The 15,103-nt window shown below is 45.0% G+C and overlaps 2 protein-coding genes across 2 annotated transcripts; both read right to left on the reverse strand.

Annotated features, from left to right (window-relative positions):
* Positions 1-3,207: 3,207 nt before the first annotated feature.
* LOC135400019 (uncharacterized) lies at positions 3,208-4,855 on the reverse strand. The gene is made up of 4 exons (XM_064631758.1): positions 4,749-4,855; positions 4,014-4,039; positions 3,633-3,671; positions 3,208-3,527 (listed from the first exon to the last, which is right to left on the reverse strand). Exons 1-4 carry the CDS (start codon positions 4,789-4,791, stop codon positions 3,303-3,305), a joined length of 333 nt encoding a protein of 110 aa, XP_064487828.1. The 5' UTR covers positions 4,792-4,855; the 3' UTR covers positions 3,208-3,302.
* A 2,073-nt stretch (positions 4,856-6,928) lies between these two features.
* Positions 6,929-14,836, reverse strand: LOC135400020 (uncharacterized). The gene is made up of 7 exons (XM_064631759.1): positions 14,634-14,836; positions 13,408-13,505; positions 12,580-12,802; positions 11,099-11,254; positions 10,314-10,411; positions 9,363-9,609; positions 6,929-7,072 (listed from the first exon to the last, which is right to left on the reverse strand). Exons 1-7 carry the CDS (start codon positions 14,730-14,732, stop codon positions 7,037-7,039), a joined length of 957 nt encoding a protein of 318 aa, XP_064487829.1. The 5' UTR covers positions 14,733-14,836; the 3' UTR covers positions 6,929-7,036.
* Between the last annotated feature and the right edge of the window lie 267 nt (positions 14,837-15,103).

The raw sequence follows: 15,103 nt of genomic DNA on the forward strand, positions 1-15,103 counted from the left end.
ATTAAGCCATTCAAATCATTTATTTATCAAGACAAGCTTCCGTCCTGCATCAGGTGGGACGACACCTTATGAAGGACGGGCTCTGCCCGAGAGCTTGTTTTTTTTTTTAAAGTAAAAGTTAAGTTAAGTAACAGTTAAGTTATTTCAATGTTTCAATCTTTTGAAAAACTTATCTCATGCCAGGAACACTGTGACAAACGGCATTATTTTGTGTTTTAGAGCCATACATTTTTGTTTCTGGCACACACCAAAAACAGAACTTCACCGCATAGCACGCTGTGCGCCAACGATTACCAAGAGTTATAGGGTTGTCGTTTCTGATTCGCAAAGAGACATGGGCGTACGCCTTTTTGTGGCAATTTGGATATATGGTGATTGCCACAAAAAGGCCCACCTCTCTCTTCGAATCAGAAGCGGCAACCCTATCATTCTTTGTAATGGTTGGCGCACAGCGTGCTATGCAGTGAAGTTCTGTTTTTACAGTGCACGCTGTGAAGCGTTCTCAAAAATGCAAAACGGGAGCACGCTTACTGTATCGCACAAAAGACTTTGTTTATCGATACGCAGCTACACGCAACCTGGATGCGTGGACGCTATAATTTAAAGGGACTATGAAATTTCCCAAACCCCCATACTTTTTTTTCGATGGAAACTGTTCTTCCCGCAGAGAAACTAATATGCCACACATTTTTCCGGACGAAATCGCTCCACTCTGCGAGGAGCGCGCGCTGGAAATGTCTCTTCCGCGTTCCTCCTCTCCCGCGCATATTTCCCTGTCGATGGTGTAACTGTACGGACCGCACTTCGGTTCCCCATTACGTCACCGGTGTTGCACAATGGCAAGTAATGCCGCGAGCTCGCGCTGTGGCTGCCGCCACTGCCGGAATCTGCCGATTGCGCGAAAGCTGCTGTCATGGAGATTTCCACTCCCGATGAACGCATACGCGGGATCCTACGGCGCATGCTCCTGGCGGGATTCCTCGGCTCGGCAACACGTCACGATGACGTGTTGCCGAGCCGGCCGTGGTCGCGTCAAGTTGCCCGTTGTGTCTCCGCTCGGCAGCTCGCCACGGCGCGGCGCCAGCTGTCCTCCCTTCGCCGCTCCGTTTAAATTCGCTCCCGAGAAATCCTCTCGCGCGACGGAAGTAAAATTTCGGTTCTAGACTCAGAAAAATGTCTTCTTTAGAACGAAACGAAGAAAAAAATCGTTTCATTGTCCCTTTAAGAGATTCGCCGCACAAGTGGCTTTTGCCGTACGGACAGCTGAAAAGAAAAATTGTGTGCAGCAGAATCGAGTGCGCCCCACACTCTTAAAAATGAACTTCACCGCATAGCACGCTCCTAGCCAACCATAATCTCGAATGATATCGTTATCTGCCCTGATTTGTTGAAAACAGGGAGCGTACGCCTTTTTTGTGACACTTATGCGGTTCATAATTGTCCCAAAAAAGAGTTACGCCTCCGGTTTTCAACAAATCAGAGCAGACAATGGTATCACTCGAAATTATCGTTGGCTAGGAGCGTGCTATGCGGTGAAGTTCATTTCTAAGAGTGCAATGTGGAGATGCCAGCATGGTCAAACAGCTAGCAGAGAGGATCTTTTTTGGAAGTCTAAACAGCGCGGTTAAACGGAGGACATTAAGACAAATGATATGTCAATCAAACTTGGTTGGTACAACAAATGATGATGGCAGAAACACTGGGGTGCTCTCGATTCTGGTGCACACATTTTTCTTTTCAGCTGTCCAATACAGTAAGTAAAACAATAGGCTACAGGACGCTGGGAAAAAAAAAGCGACGTTATGTAGCTTGACCTGTCCCAGCACTGTACTTCAGATAGCGCGGCAATGAAAAAAAAAAAAAAAAGAAAACAGCTGCTGACTTTTATGAGCCCTACACTCTTAAAAATGAGCTTCACCTCACAGCACGATCCTAGCCAACCACCATTTCGAATGATATCTTTACCTGCCCTGACTTGTTGAAAACGGGAGGTGTACGCCTTTTTTGTGACAATTATGAACAGCATAAGTGTCACAAAAAAGGCGTACGCCTCCCGTTTTCAACAAATCAGGGCAGATAAAGATATCATTCGAAATGGTGGTTGGCTAGGAGCGTGCTATGCGGTGAAGTTCATTTTTAAGAGTGCAGTTATAGCAGCACGTCTTCGACGCATCATGTAAGAGCTTGAACAGCGCACTGAAGACAATGGCATCTTGCATCTTAGAAAAACAAAACAAGAACATTTTTAGCTAAAGAGGTGGGTTTGGTATAATTCTGTGGCATTCCCACCCGGCATTCCCATCTATTTTAGTCTGGGAACACTCGGTGTGCAGATAGGCAAGGAAATTGTTGAACTCGTCAGGAACTTGTTGGACTGGACGCCTGAAAGTCAGTGGAGATATGGCCAAGTGAAGTCCTGCATCCTCGAAATGCGCAGCTTCATCAACCTATCGAGCGACGGCGACCCGGACACTTGGTCACAGAGTGCTTTCGATTTGTCGTACGGCGCACGGATCGCGTTTGAAACCCTCCGAACGATTATCGAGCAAGCAGCGGTGCCGCCATCAGTAAGCGAAGAAGCACTGCGGGTGTTCTTTGTACGGTCCTGCATGATCTCCTGTGCTTCGAACTCGACGAGTTCTCCTCTAATAGCGAGAGAGCGATGCCTTATGGCAACGATCACTAATCCGGCATTTTATGAAACTTTTCGCTGCATCAAAAACATACGCTTTAGCGTCCCTTCTTGTGTTTCGACGATGTTTACAGAAACGAGTACAATGTAGCTTTATTATCGTTTATTATGTCGTGTGCGCGCATAGATTTGTGGCTGTAGAATAAATCCCGTGAGAATGTGACATCTCTGTGTCCGCTAGCCTCGCGACGACGAGCGAATGTTGACTCCTTTGTTGTTGCGTGTGATTGTTCTAGGACAAGAAAATGATTCCTCGACGTCGGCTTTCGAAACGAAAATTAGACGCACGAAATATGTAATAAATGCGCTGTCACATGGTGGTCGTTAACGTGTTGCCCGCCCTCATTCCCAGATAGAATAGTTAGTTTTAGTATATCGTACGCTGTCGCCTTTGCGTACGTAAGGAATAGGGTTGGTGGTTCTGCGCACTGCGCGATCCCTTACGCTATACCTTACGTACGCAAAGGCCATAGCGTGCGATGCCCTGCGTATCAAGAGAGTACGTAGAGGGTCTATCCCTGGATTTGAAAAGGTTTATTGACGTGCTTCTGCGTCGGCAGGAATTACATGCTCCTTGTTGTCCTTGCGAATTTACGTGGCAAGACGAATCCTATCCCTTGAATGGAATCTCTACTCTGACTCCTACTTCTCCTTGCGGCTTTCCTTGCCACTTGTGTCCCTCGTGCTTTCCGAACGAATGGCTGCCTTCCACGTGGCCTACAATCTTAGCTCCGTTCTGGAAGCGGTGTAGGTCGTATTCGGCACGACCTCCCACATGCACGTTATAGTGCTTGCCGCTGTTGCCACCTCCTTGAGCCGTGATGTCGAAGCGATGCTATTGAGAGGAAGGAACAGCATACAGGCTCTGGTTAATTAATTAGACAGTGCAGCTGCAGCGCGGATAGCGTATGTATAAGGATGGTGCTGTTGCCCTACTTACACGTGGTGGTGGAGGCTGGAAGTTGAACTTGGGACGACCCTAGAGATATTTGCAAAAGAAGGTTTAGTTTGTGTTTTTATTTAGATGTATCGTTCTTCCTATAGTATACTGTAGTTAGATTTATTTTGAGTTAACGCCTGAGTTTCGCCATCTTTGCAGCAGGTGTCGTAGTCGGATACTAAGCAATTCAATTTTTGCCATGAGTGACTATGTTGCAGTTAACAAGAAACATTTCTGTGTGACATCAAAAGCCTGACTTAAAAAAAAATGACGGCCACATACTCCATAGTGTGTTGTGATATGTATCAACAGATTGTGTATTTGCAAGTATACTCTATGTATATAATACGAAGGGGAAGTGAGACCTATCTTCATACTTACAAACTGTGCGCTGGCCAGTGTCACGACTGAAAAGACAAAGAACATTATCAGTGGCAGATATGGAAAGCACCTCAACAACAACACTTACGACAGTACACTTGGAGCCCTTTACTGCTCAGAGCAGTTTCCGTCGCCAGTCGAATTATAACGGTTTTGCACAATCAAATAGCCCGTATTCGATTGATATTACCAGTGTTTTGCGGAATATATCAGTCTGAACGGCTTACTCCTGATAATTGAGACGTCCGAAGTACGATAAGATAAAGGAAAATATGGGCACAGAAGCTCTGATGAAGACCTGCGCTGAGTTTTGCGAAATCTAGCCACACTGATATTATCCGAAGCATAGTGACTATAAAGGTCCCGAAAATTTGCAAAAAAGAGAGAACGAACCGAAATAACGGTGGATCATTAAAAGTAAAAATATGAACGCAGATTCGAGTGGTTCAAAAATGTGATCGTTGAGTGAGTATGATGCGTGTAACGATGCTGATCATGCTGTAACATATATAAGGCACTTTACGTGCACTATCCTTTACGTTTGACTATATTCTTAATCAGTATCTTTTAATACTTTTATACGTACATCCTAAAAAGTGAAGTTAGACAAATCGCCAACAAAGACTATCCCTGCACGATCTAAGTATCTCGATGTATAAAAAAACTCAAGAACGTACGCACATAATAAACTAATGATCCCACGATATTCAAAACGCGAACGTTGCCTTCACTTACCAGCCAGGAAAGCGAAAATGCAGAGGAGCGTCTTTGAGGTCATGATGCCAAGGATATCAGTCGTTTTCCACACTGTGACAACGAGGAGATTGTGATGAATCCAAAACCATGCCCGTCGCTTTTATATTCATCGCAGAGTATGCCGCTTCCTTTGTTTGATTGACGCAGAGCCAACCTTATCTAATGCTTTTGTCGAGCTCCTCCTAATCAGACCTGGGATTCTCCGGCGTGGGGAATCCCAACTCACATATCGCCGTTGTTGGAAAATGGCGACATTGCATTATTTCGGGGGACTATTCGTCGTACAGGTGAACATTGCGAAAAGCGAAAGGAAAAAATAACAGGCAAAAATGGGAAACGTCTAGTACTCGCAAGTGAATAAGATAAGTATTTAAAGCGATTAAACCATTCAAATCATATATTTTACTAAAAAAAAAACTATTTTCTGTCCTGCATAAGGTGGGACGACACCTTATGAAGGACAGACTCTGCCCGAAAGCTTGTTTTTTTTTTTTTTTTTAGTAAAAGTTAAGTTAAGTAAAAGTCCAGGAACACTGTGACAAACGGCATTATTTTGTGTTTTAGAGCCATACATCTTTGTTTCTGGCACACACCAAAAGCAGAACTTCACCACATAGCACGCTGTGCGCCAACTATTACCAAGAATGATAGGGTTGTCGTTTCTGATTCGCAGAGAGACATGGGCGTACGCCTTTTTGCGGCAATTTGGATATATGATAATTGCCACAAAAAGGCGTACGCCCACCTCTCTCTTCGAATCAGAAGCGGCAACCCTATCATTCTTTGTAATGGTTGGCGGACAGCGTACTATGCGGTGAAGTTCTGTATTTAGAGTGCACGCTGTGAAGCGTTCTCAAAAATGCATAGCGGGAGCACGGTTACTGTATTGCACAAAAGACTTTGTTTATTGATACGCAGCTACACGCAGCCTGGATGCATGGACGCTATAATTTAAGAGATTATCGCCGCACAAGTGGCTTTTGCCGTACGGACAGCTGAAAAGAAAAATTGTGTGCAGCAGAATCGAATGCGCCCCAGTGTGGAGATGCCAGCATGGTCAAACAGCTAGCAGAGAGGATCTTTTTTGGAAGTCAAACAGCGCGGTTAAACGGAGGACATTAAGACAAATGATATGTCAGTCAAACTTATGGCTTTGGTACAACAAATGATGATGGCAGAAACACTGGGGTGCACTGGATTCTGGTGTGCACATTTTTCTTTTCAGCTGTCCAATACAGTAAGTAAAACAATAGGCTACAGGACACAGGGAAAAAAAGCTACGTTACGTAGCTTGACCTGTCCCAGCCCTGTACTTCAGACAGCGCGGTAGTGAAAAAACGAAAAAAAAAAAAAGAGAGAGAGAAAAAAAACAGGTGCTGACTTTTATGAGCCCTACACTCTTAGAAATGAACTTGACCACATAGCACGCTCCTAGCCAACCATCACCCCGAATGACAACGTTCTCGCCGCTGATTTGTTGAAAACGGGAAGAGGAGCCTATTTTGTGCACTGCACAAAATAGGCTGCACAAAATGCACAAAATAGCAAAACTGCACAAAATCAGGGGCGAGAACGTTGTCATTCGGGGTGATGGTTGGCTAGGAGCGTGCTATGTGGTCAAGTTCATTTCTAAGAGTGTAGTTATAACAGCACGTCTTCGACGCATCATGTAAGCGCATTGAAGAAAATGGCAGGTTGCATCTTAGAAAAACAAAACAAGAACATTTTTAGCTATAAAGAGGTGTGAGTTTGGTATAATTCTGTGGCGGGAGTACTAGGGAGTAGTATAAGGGGGTGTAGCGTTTGTGTCTGTGACGGAGTCGAGGAAAAAAGCTAGCGAGTAGTAAAAAGTACTGTACAGAGACTACATCTCAGGGGCAGAACCAAGTGGAGCATTTACATCTTGGGCAGATATAGAGAACTGCAGGACGAGCGCTGTGCGAGAGGATGTGTGTACCTCGTGTCCTTTCGGCATATCTTTCGGCATATCTTTCCGCATAAGACCATGGGCAAAATTTGGCTCGCCTTCCGATTGGCTGCTGACCATCTGGTTACACACACAACGTTTCCGATACGACTTATGGAGATAAACGATTTCATTAGTTCACAAGACAAAGTCATTCCAGTGGTCTATTACAGGTAGAATTCACCAAACACGGTTTCATGCGACTTCCTTTATTGAACAACAAGCGTTTGATTTCGACAAACCGCGCAAGGGATTTCCAGCTGGAATCATCCAACGTGACCTGTTGCTCTGCGATGATGGCTTAGTACCAACGTGCGTAGTACCAGGCTCCACAATCCTGAAATATTCAATCGAATTCGATTGGACGTGCCTCTATTGTTTAAACTTTTACAGTATTTTCCTCACCCATATTAAAACTCAAAGGACCAGAAGAAACTAAGAATAAAAGATCATTTGCGCAGAACCGGAATGTAAGCCCTAACGCGCGTCCGGCTTCCTACACTCTTAAAAACAGAGCTTCACCACATAGCACACTCCTATTCAACCATTTTCCCAAATGGTGTCGTTCTTTGCCCTGATTTGCTTAAACCGGGGGACGTACACCATTTTTGGGACATAATGTAGTCAATAATTGCCACAAAAATGGCGTAGTACCCCCGTTATCAGGGGAGAGAACGTTTTCATTCGGAATGATGGTTGGTTAGGAGCGTGTTATGTAGCGAAGCTTTGTCTTTAAAGGGTAGCGCTGTGCCGAAGACCCCCCAGTCAGGGTGAAATGAGTGGCTACAGAATGGATGGTGGCATGCTTGATAGGTAAACTCATACTTCACGTGCAGACATTTGTACACGTTGTGTATTTGCACACTGTGGTTCAGCATGTGATATGCACACATGGTGAGCAACCGAGTACATTTCCATGTTCAATATCTGTTAAGGCCTCCTACTAATACGAGTTTCCACTCATATTGCCGAGTACTTATTAATTAATGTAAGCTAATTAATTCTGCCACACCAGCAACAACAAATAAATCGTCATGTGACATGGGGTGATTCACCACTGGAGAGCAGTACACTACCCCATCACATGCGAAACGAGAGAAACGTGAGATAGGAGAACGAAGTTATATACAAGAACAACTGAGCTGTCCTCCACTGGCTGCGCTACGTTGCTCAAACGGAAGACGAAGAAACATAAGGTCTCTTCGATTTAGCCTGCACCGCCGGCTCTAGTTCAGGGGAGTGCCGATGTGGTGCCAAGAGTGTGCGCCGCAACACTAGCGCTTCCAAAACGAACAAGCAAGTGCAGGCAAGTGCAGGCAAGTGTAGGCAAGTGCAGGCTAGTGGTCTGCTGCCCGCACCGCGGCGACTGTCATGTTCTTTACGCTTGTCCTTCATTTCAAGTGTACTGTCTATGTGTCTTGTGCATTGTTTGCTTTACCAGTTATTGAAATAAGTGTTTGTTATGGCTCTGTACCAGTAAGCAGCTTTGGAGCTGCTGGATTCCGACAGCAACAACGAGTTGATTACGTATGCATTCTATTTGCGTGCCCGAAAAGGGGGGGAGGGAGAGAAAGATCGCATTCATGTTCCCGGCTACCACGGGAACATTGTGGGAAGATACTACGAATAGGTGTGTTGTGTTTCCTACTCGGTCCTTCATGCCTGTATATTTTCATTTAAAAAAAGAAAAAAAAAAGAAACGATTCTCGGCCGCTCCAAAGCTTGCACCCTTTTCCAACGCAGTAAAGACAGTGTAATATGCTTCCCGTGCAGGCAACTATTGGAATCATGCGTCTCGGATATGACCGCATTATCGCTACGCACGTGTTTATCGCGACAATGCCACTGGTATTCCGTCGCACACATATCAAGCAACCGTCAGCGTGCACTCGCACTGCACTTTCTATCCAGCAAGTGCAGCCCGCCCGTGAACTCGTGCAGAACTAGTGCTACACAGTTACAAAACGAATACGAGAGTGCAGGGGGCACGAGCGGCACTGACAAAACGAATACAGAAGTGCTGCACCGCATGAACTAGTGCAGCCAAATCGAAGATACCATTAAACGCACATGAAAGAAGCACCAATGGTCATTCGATACTGCCACAAGATGGTTGGATTGCTATTGGTCTATACAAATAGAAACTTTGTTCATAAGAGGTGGAAACACCACCTAGACACAGAAGGCCTGTTTATTGCCTCCTCCCCTCCTTTGCTACGTGAACAAAATTGCAAAGCCAAAATTCGTCTGCTACAGCGTGTCGCCGTTCTGCGAATTCAAGAACTCACAAATGATTGCAGCTAACCTGGAACCTGTAGACCTGAATCTGTACACAAAAAGTGCAGCACGCTTTCCAAGAAATCAGTCTTGAGAGAGATATGGGACTGTTTTTGAGCATGATTTTAAAGATTTCCCATTTGGTATGCGGGAACGGTGAATCACTACTCGCAGACGACGGTGATTCGTCTCCATGGCTACGACTGCTGAAAGCCTGTTCGTGATTGGCTATCGCCGTGGAAAACACGATCCTGATTGGCTGACTCCTAGCTGTTACGTCACGTCGACGAGTAAGCAGGCTTTCTTTATCTAGGTGGTGTTGGCAGTGATCAGCAAATACCGTTGCATACCAAGACGGCGTTGATAATGTCGATGTTACAGAAGAAGTGGAAAGCATATCCGGCCGTGTCTTCTTGTGGGCTGAACAGGACTATTTTGTCGGAGAAGCTTGGCAAGACCTTCACGTAGCCCGCTGAGGCCATCAGGGTAATAGTGACGTGAGTGTCGGGTTGGGCGTCACCGAGACTATGTATTCTGCGCCTTTCCAGTCGACTAGTCTCTCTGTTTCCTCCACGTGGAAGCAATGCGATTTCGACTCTGTTTAACGAAATATAAGAGTGGTTAAAAGGATTTGTGCACGTGCCAAAACGAGTAAGAAATTAGAGAATTGTAGTGGTCGATATACCCGTAAAGTTGAGTCAGCCTATGCATCAGAGTACAGGTGATCCAACCTAATTTTACTGGTTTACTGATAGCGTGTAGAATATAAATATTATAGTTAATCATCTCCACGCCCTTTTCCATTACTTCGTTTGGAAGAAGACGCTACTAGCTAGGTGCTGGGGGCTGCCTTTGTACCTTGGTTGCGTCATTGCCTATTTTGTGCAATGTCCTACGCATTCCCAATAGACTGTTCAAACAAAACGTTACCACCTAACTCTTTTTTGCGCCCCAGATGTTTTAAAAAGAAGTGAATATGTCTGTTTTGGGTACTTTGCATTATTTTTGCACTGTGTTTTTCATACAATATTTTTTATTTTAGCACTTCTTTTATTTTCAAGTCAAATGAGAGGGTGATCATTCAGAATGACTGCCTGCAGTGTTACGTGATGAAGTTCTGCATTAAAAGTGTACTCTGAGTAGGAAGAGATTGTACGACTTTGAAAAAAAGAACAATGGAAAGAAAGAAAGAAACATCATAATAAACGCTGACAGTTACTGTTGAATATCAGTCATACGCCCCACATCTCTGTGCAGTCTGCAAACGGGAAAGTACTTCATCCAGTCGATGACGTACATACCGTGGGCCGCACACATCTATGTTCGCAGTCTTCGCGGTGATCGTGCAGACAGATCCCGGATGAAGGCTCACCATGCCATACTTAACTGGCAATATCATCTAGAAAAAGATATGGGTATACGTTTAGCAGCAAAACATAGAAACGAAATGCAAGCAAAGTGGCATAGGCTAGATGTCGGTAGTGCTTGTCTGAGTCTAAAGGCGAAATGCTGAGTGCAGGGGCGAAATGCCACCAACGTTCTGACAATTATCATTTAATGATGTATTTTTTCTTTTTGAACCAACCATGTGAAGGGAAAGTATGGACAGCATTCTGGTAATGACGTATAGTATGAAACGTCAAAGACGTACATATGCGTAAAGAAAGATAATGCAGGGCAATGTAATTATAGTTAACATTTACGTGCGCAGGGCACGGCTACACAGCAGCACTTAAGATCCGTTTTCACGTGATTTTTTTCCCTCCGACTAAACCAACCGAGACCTACCGAAAATGCATCTACAGTGAACCCTCGTTATTATGACCATGGTCGTTCCCGAAAATTTTGGTCATAATGCGGAATTGTCATATTAACGCGGGGATTTGCAGAGATTTCACTGCATTGTTCCCCAGGAGTATGGTCGTAAAGCGCGTATGTCAGATTATCGGGGGTCATATTAACGAGGGTTCACTGTATATGACTTTGCTTACATCTCTACCGCCCATCCATTTCAAAGGAAGCAATTTTTGGCGGTTAGGAATACTGTGCAAACGTCCACTAGTATAAAATCGTAAAAGGATCGCACCTCCCGCGAGTAGATGATGGAAGTTTTCGACTGCCATATCTGCGTTACATGGTACTCCATCAGCAGCATTTCCCCTTGATAGTACGGATCTGTCCAGAGGCGGTCGTACTCCTTTGCCCCGGGTGTGGTGTCGTTACAAATATCGTTGACAATGCACTGCAAAGAAGCCGTTTAACGAAATTGTGTAATGCCCGACAGGTCTTCCAAAAAGTGTGAGCTACACAAAGCAGCACTGTTGCAAGTGACACGCACTCTTTCCAGTGACGACGACAACTAAAACAACAACTTCATTTTAAGATCATGAATGGGGAGTTTCATCGCCAGAGGTGGTACTCTACCCCACTGCTGGTGGTGATGTGGGGAATGAAATAATGAGCCCCCTCACAATAAGCATCGAAGTCCGATTGTGTCCAGAAACGTCAAAATGGTTTGAGCGCAGAGCGTTGGCGGGCCAAATTCGGCCTGGGACCAAGTAATAGGCGATTTCAGATATTGCCCTTGTGCTCCGCACGGGGGCCCTCCGTCGCCCAAGTCACGCACATCGCGCAATGCGTTGTGGGAAATGGTTTGCATTCGTGCTCGTCTGCCTGTTGCTTGAAGGTGCGGGAGGTGAAGGAGAGAGAAAACCGATACCGTTTGCGCTCTTCTTCTTCTCTCTGACTCATGAAAACTAAATCCCAAGGTGCAGCGGGGCTTTCGCAAGACGGCGCTCTCTGGTGGGCCATCCATGCAATTTCTGAAATCGTCTATTGTGATAGGGAGAAGGAATGAGAGTCCAGCTGACTAAGAGACCCAGAGAGGGCGGTTCGGGAAGGTTTCGAGCGTGGGCAATGAAGAAGAATGTGTTCCAGCTCCTCCACAGCACTGCAGCCACAGCATCTGAGAGAGTCAACTTGTCTCAAGTGGTAACGCCACTGAGCCCACTGACCCACTGAGCAATCTAAGCTAGCCTACGGTATGAACCTGTTAGATTATTAGAGGTGTGATAAACCGTAATCAAGACACTTCTTTTTGTGCGTGAACAAACTGGTGCTAAAAGCCAGCGCCATTTAGATACAGAAAGCCTGCTCATTGCCTCCTCTCCCTCCTTCGCTACGTGGACAATAAGAGTCAGAATTCGTCTGCTACAGCGATTCGCCGTTCTGCGAATTCAAGGACTCGCAAAGGACTGCAGCTTACCTGGAATGTGCAGACCTAAATATCTAGACAAAACGTGGGAGATGCGTTCCAGAAAATCAGTTCAGGAAGATTGAGACCGTTTTGTGCTTTATTTCCAAGTTTTCCCATTTAGTAGGTTGGGACGTTAACTCACAACTCGCAGACGACAGTGGTTCTTCTCCATGACCGCAGACCGCGGAAGGCACGTTCGTGATTACAGCCGTTGAAAACGCAACCCTGATTGGCTGACTCTTAATTGTTACGTCACGTCGACGAACGCGCAGGCTTTCAGTATCTAGGTGGTGTTGTAAAAGCACACATACCCGAACTTCCCAGTTCCACGTTTGTGACCATGTTGGCTCCATCTGTATAACGAAGTACATTCCTTTCTCGATCTTGCTCCGTCCGAGAACGTAACCCCAGTTCGAAGGCCAGGGCTTTATTCCGTCGAAGTGGATACTGTTATATTTTGTGGATTGAGTTGGATAGACGCGCAGGAGGATGTAGTTGTGAACGGTATCCGGAGCGTACATGTAAAGGTTCATTCTGTGACGAAAAAACAATTAGTAAGGACAGGAATTATTGACATGTTATCTAAATGCTACCAAATATCAATTATTTGCCGTTCCTCACAGCGCAAAATATTTTCGTTATAATTGTAGCAGCATATATCGGCGATCATTACGCTAGCTCCTCTCTGATTGGTCGATTTTAATGCTACACCAAACAGCCCAATTTTTAACCCTTTTCAATTGGTTGCAAGACATCGCGTGACGACAAAAGTCTCTCTCATTCTGTGGCCATGTTTTCACCACTGACAGCAAATTGAGCGGAGTGTATTAATTTCACTTGTCACGTGACGGTCGCTCCTAGCATGTCATAATGTCTATATTCATATCTTCAGAAGAGTCTTCAACACAAATTTGGTGTGTTAGAACATATTGTCGAAACAAAGAGGGCAATGTGGATGACTGCCCGTTGTAAATAGAAGGGTGCAGCATGTACAGAACTCGTTTCCTGTAACGACATTGTCTCGTTGATGACACATTTCTTGCAGATTGGGTGGAAAGAAATTGTTCTGTACTCGCTCAGGACAACCCCAATGCTTGTACATTTTAGGCCCCACTAAAATGTTCATTTTTCGACCGTACCTTGGTCTGTCACCATGGGCGTAAAACAGGAGCGTCAGTCTCAAGCCCCCTCTCAAACGGGTTGGAAAATAAAAGTTGGGATCAAAGCGGAGGGATCTCTGAAAGGAAAAATGATATCATTTCTGTTTTTTTTTCTTCTTTTTATTGGCCATGTATTCATTCAAACGAAGCGTTTGTGAAATGGTTTTCCAAGAACAGTAATAATATTCAATTATGAGCCACACGATACTATCATAGCTTAAGCATTATTTTTAAATATTCAGAAGAAATCATAGTACAGAATTACTTTTCCAATAATCAGAAGCAGCTATGGGACAGCTGCTGGTGATGATGATGAGGTGGACAAGAACAGAGGGCAAGATCTCATGGAAGAGTGCTACCATTAATTTCACATGGTGCCTACAACAACAGGCGAGATAATAATCCCGTAATTATCTAACCAGTAGTGCATTCAATAAGAATTATTACTTGTTTTAAGGAAAAAATTAGCCGGAGCCCTTTGGCTTCACGTAGAGTGTATGTTTGTAAGTGCTCAAACGTCGCCATTGCCAGTACTGGACAGCTGTTTCGGCCTTATTGGGCTGTCATCAGCAATAAGTAGGCAGGCGTCAGAAGGTCACGTGGCACGTGACCTTCTGACGCCACGCACTCAAATGTTGCCTGCCTACGTACTACTGATGATGGCCCAATGGCTCAAGATGGTACAATGATCGCTACAGAGTGATACCTCTATGACTCTTGATTTGTGGAAAGCGCGGGGCGTACGCCCTTTTGTGACAATTAACATTCCTGCGTAAGTGTCACAAAAAGGCGTACGCCTCCCGTTTTCAACAGATCAGGGGAGAGAACGATGTCACTCGGGCTAATGGTTGGCTCGGATGCTATGCTATTGCCTTGCGGTGAGGTTCATTTTTAAGAGTGAGCACTGGCGTGGCGACGTTTGTGCACTTACTAACATTACTTGTCTTAAGGAATCTGTCGTGTTGTTTGTGGGAAAATAGTAAATAAATGAAAAGAATGAGAAAATAAGCGCGTCAGGAACTTACTAATCATGGGTACTCGCCGTAGTGTTTGTGTGTTACCATGCGAGGAGGACGCCACTACAGCCGTACGTACTTGTTACAGTTAACGGTGTTGTTACAACAACAACAATGAGTGAATGAAGGAGGGAAAAGTGATGATGGCATAGGATGCTTCCCCGCAGTGCACAGATAAAATGAACGAACCTGCAATATGCAGTGGTAGCCCACTTGGTTGCGAGTCCTTGCCATCATCTTCTGCTGTACCACAGGCATAGGTTTGGTCGGAAGATCATTGGCCTCCATTATCTCCGTTCAATCGCACTGTCTGATGCCTAAGAATACGCTTTTCTCTAGCTGCGTACTCCTGCTGAAAGCTCCACACTGGCGCAAATTTTCTTTTCAGCTGCCCGCACGATGAAGCGTTTGTGCAACAATGCAACCCATAACTTTACGCGTATATCGGGACATTTGAATGTTACCCATCCGAGCTGAGAAAAATATGGGCAGCAGCGTTTCGATAAACAAAGCAACAACAACAGCAACAGATAAATGATGACTCTTACAGGACGATACAGTGCTACCAGCTTCTTCGTAACGATTTCCCTCAAACCTCCGCAGCTGTGCGCAAGCAGAAATGTAATAATAATTGGGGGTTTACGTCGCAAGACAACTGA

This window comes from Ornithodoros turicata, chromosome 7 (genome assembly GCF_037126465.1).
Source record: "Ornithodoros turicata isolate Travis chromosome 7, ASM3712646v1, whole genome shotgun sequence".
Taxonomy (NCBI): Eukaryota; Metazoa; Arthropoda; class Arachnida; order Ixodida; family Argasidae; genus Ornithodoros; species Ornithodoros turicata.

Coding starts and splice junctions, on each gene's coding strand:
- LOC135400019 (XM_064631758.1), bottom strand. CDS start 4,791: ATGACCTCAAAGACGCTCCTCTGCATTTTCGCTTTCCTGGCTG. Junction 3,672..4,013: donor CACTGGCCAGCGCACAGTTT/GTAAGTATGAAG, acceptor AAATATCTCTAG/GGTCGTCCCAAGTTCAACTT. Junction 3,528..3,632: donor TCCAGCCTCCACCACCACGT/GTAAGTAGGGCA, acceptor TCCTCTCAATAG/CATCGCTTCGACATCACGGC.
- LOC135400020 (XM_064631759.1), bottom strand. CDS start 14,732: ATGGAGGCCAATGATCTTCCGACCAAACCTATGCCTGTGGTACAGCAG. Junction 10,412..11,098: donor CCATCATCTACTCGCGGGAG/GTGCGATCCTTT, acceptor ATCTTTTTCTAG/ATGATATTGCCAGTTAAGTA. Junction 9,610..10,313: donor ATAGATGTGTGCGGCCCACG/GTATGTACGTCA, acceptor TTCGTTAAACAG/AGTCGAAATCGCATTGCTTC.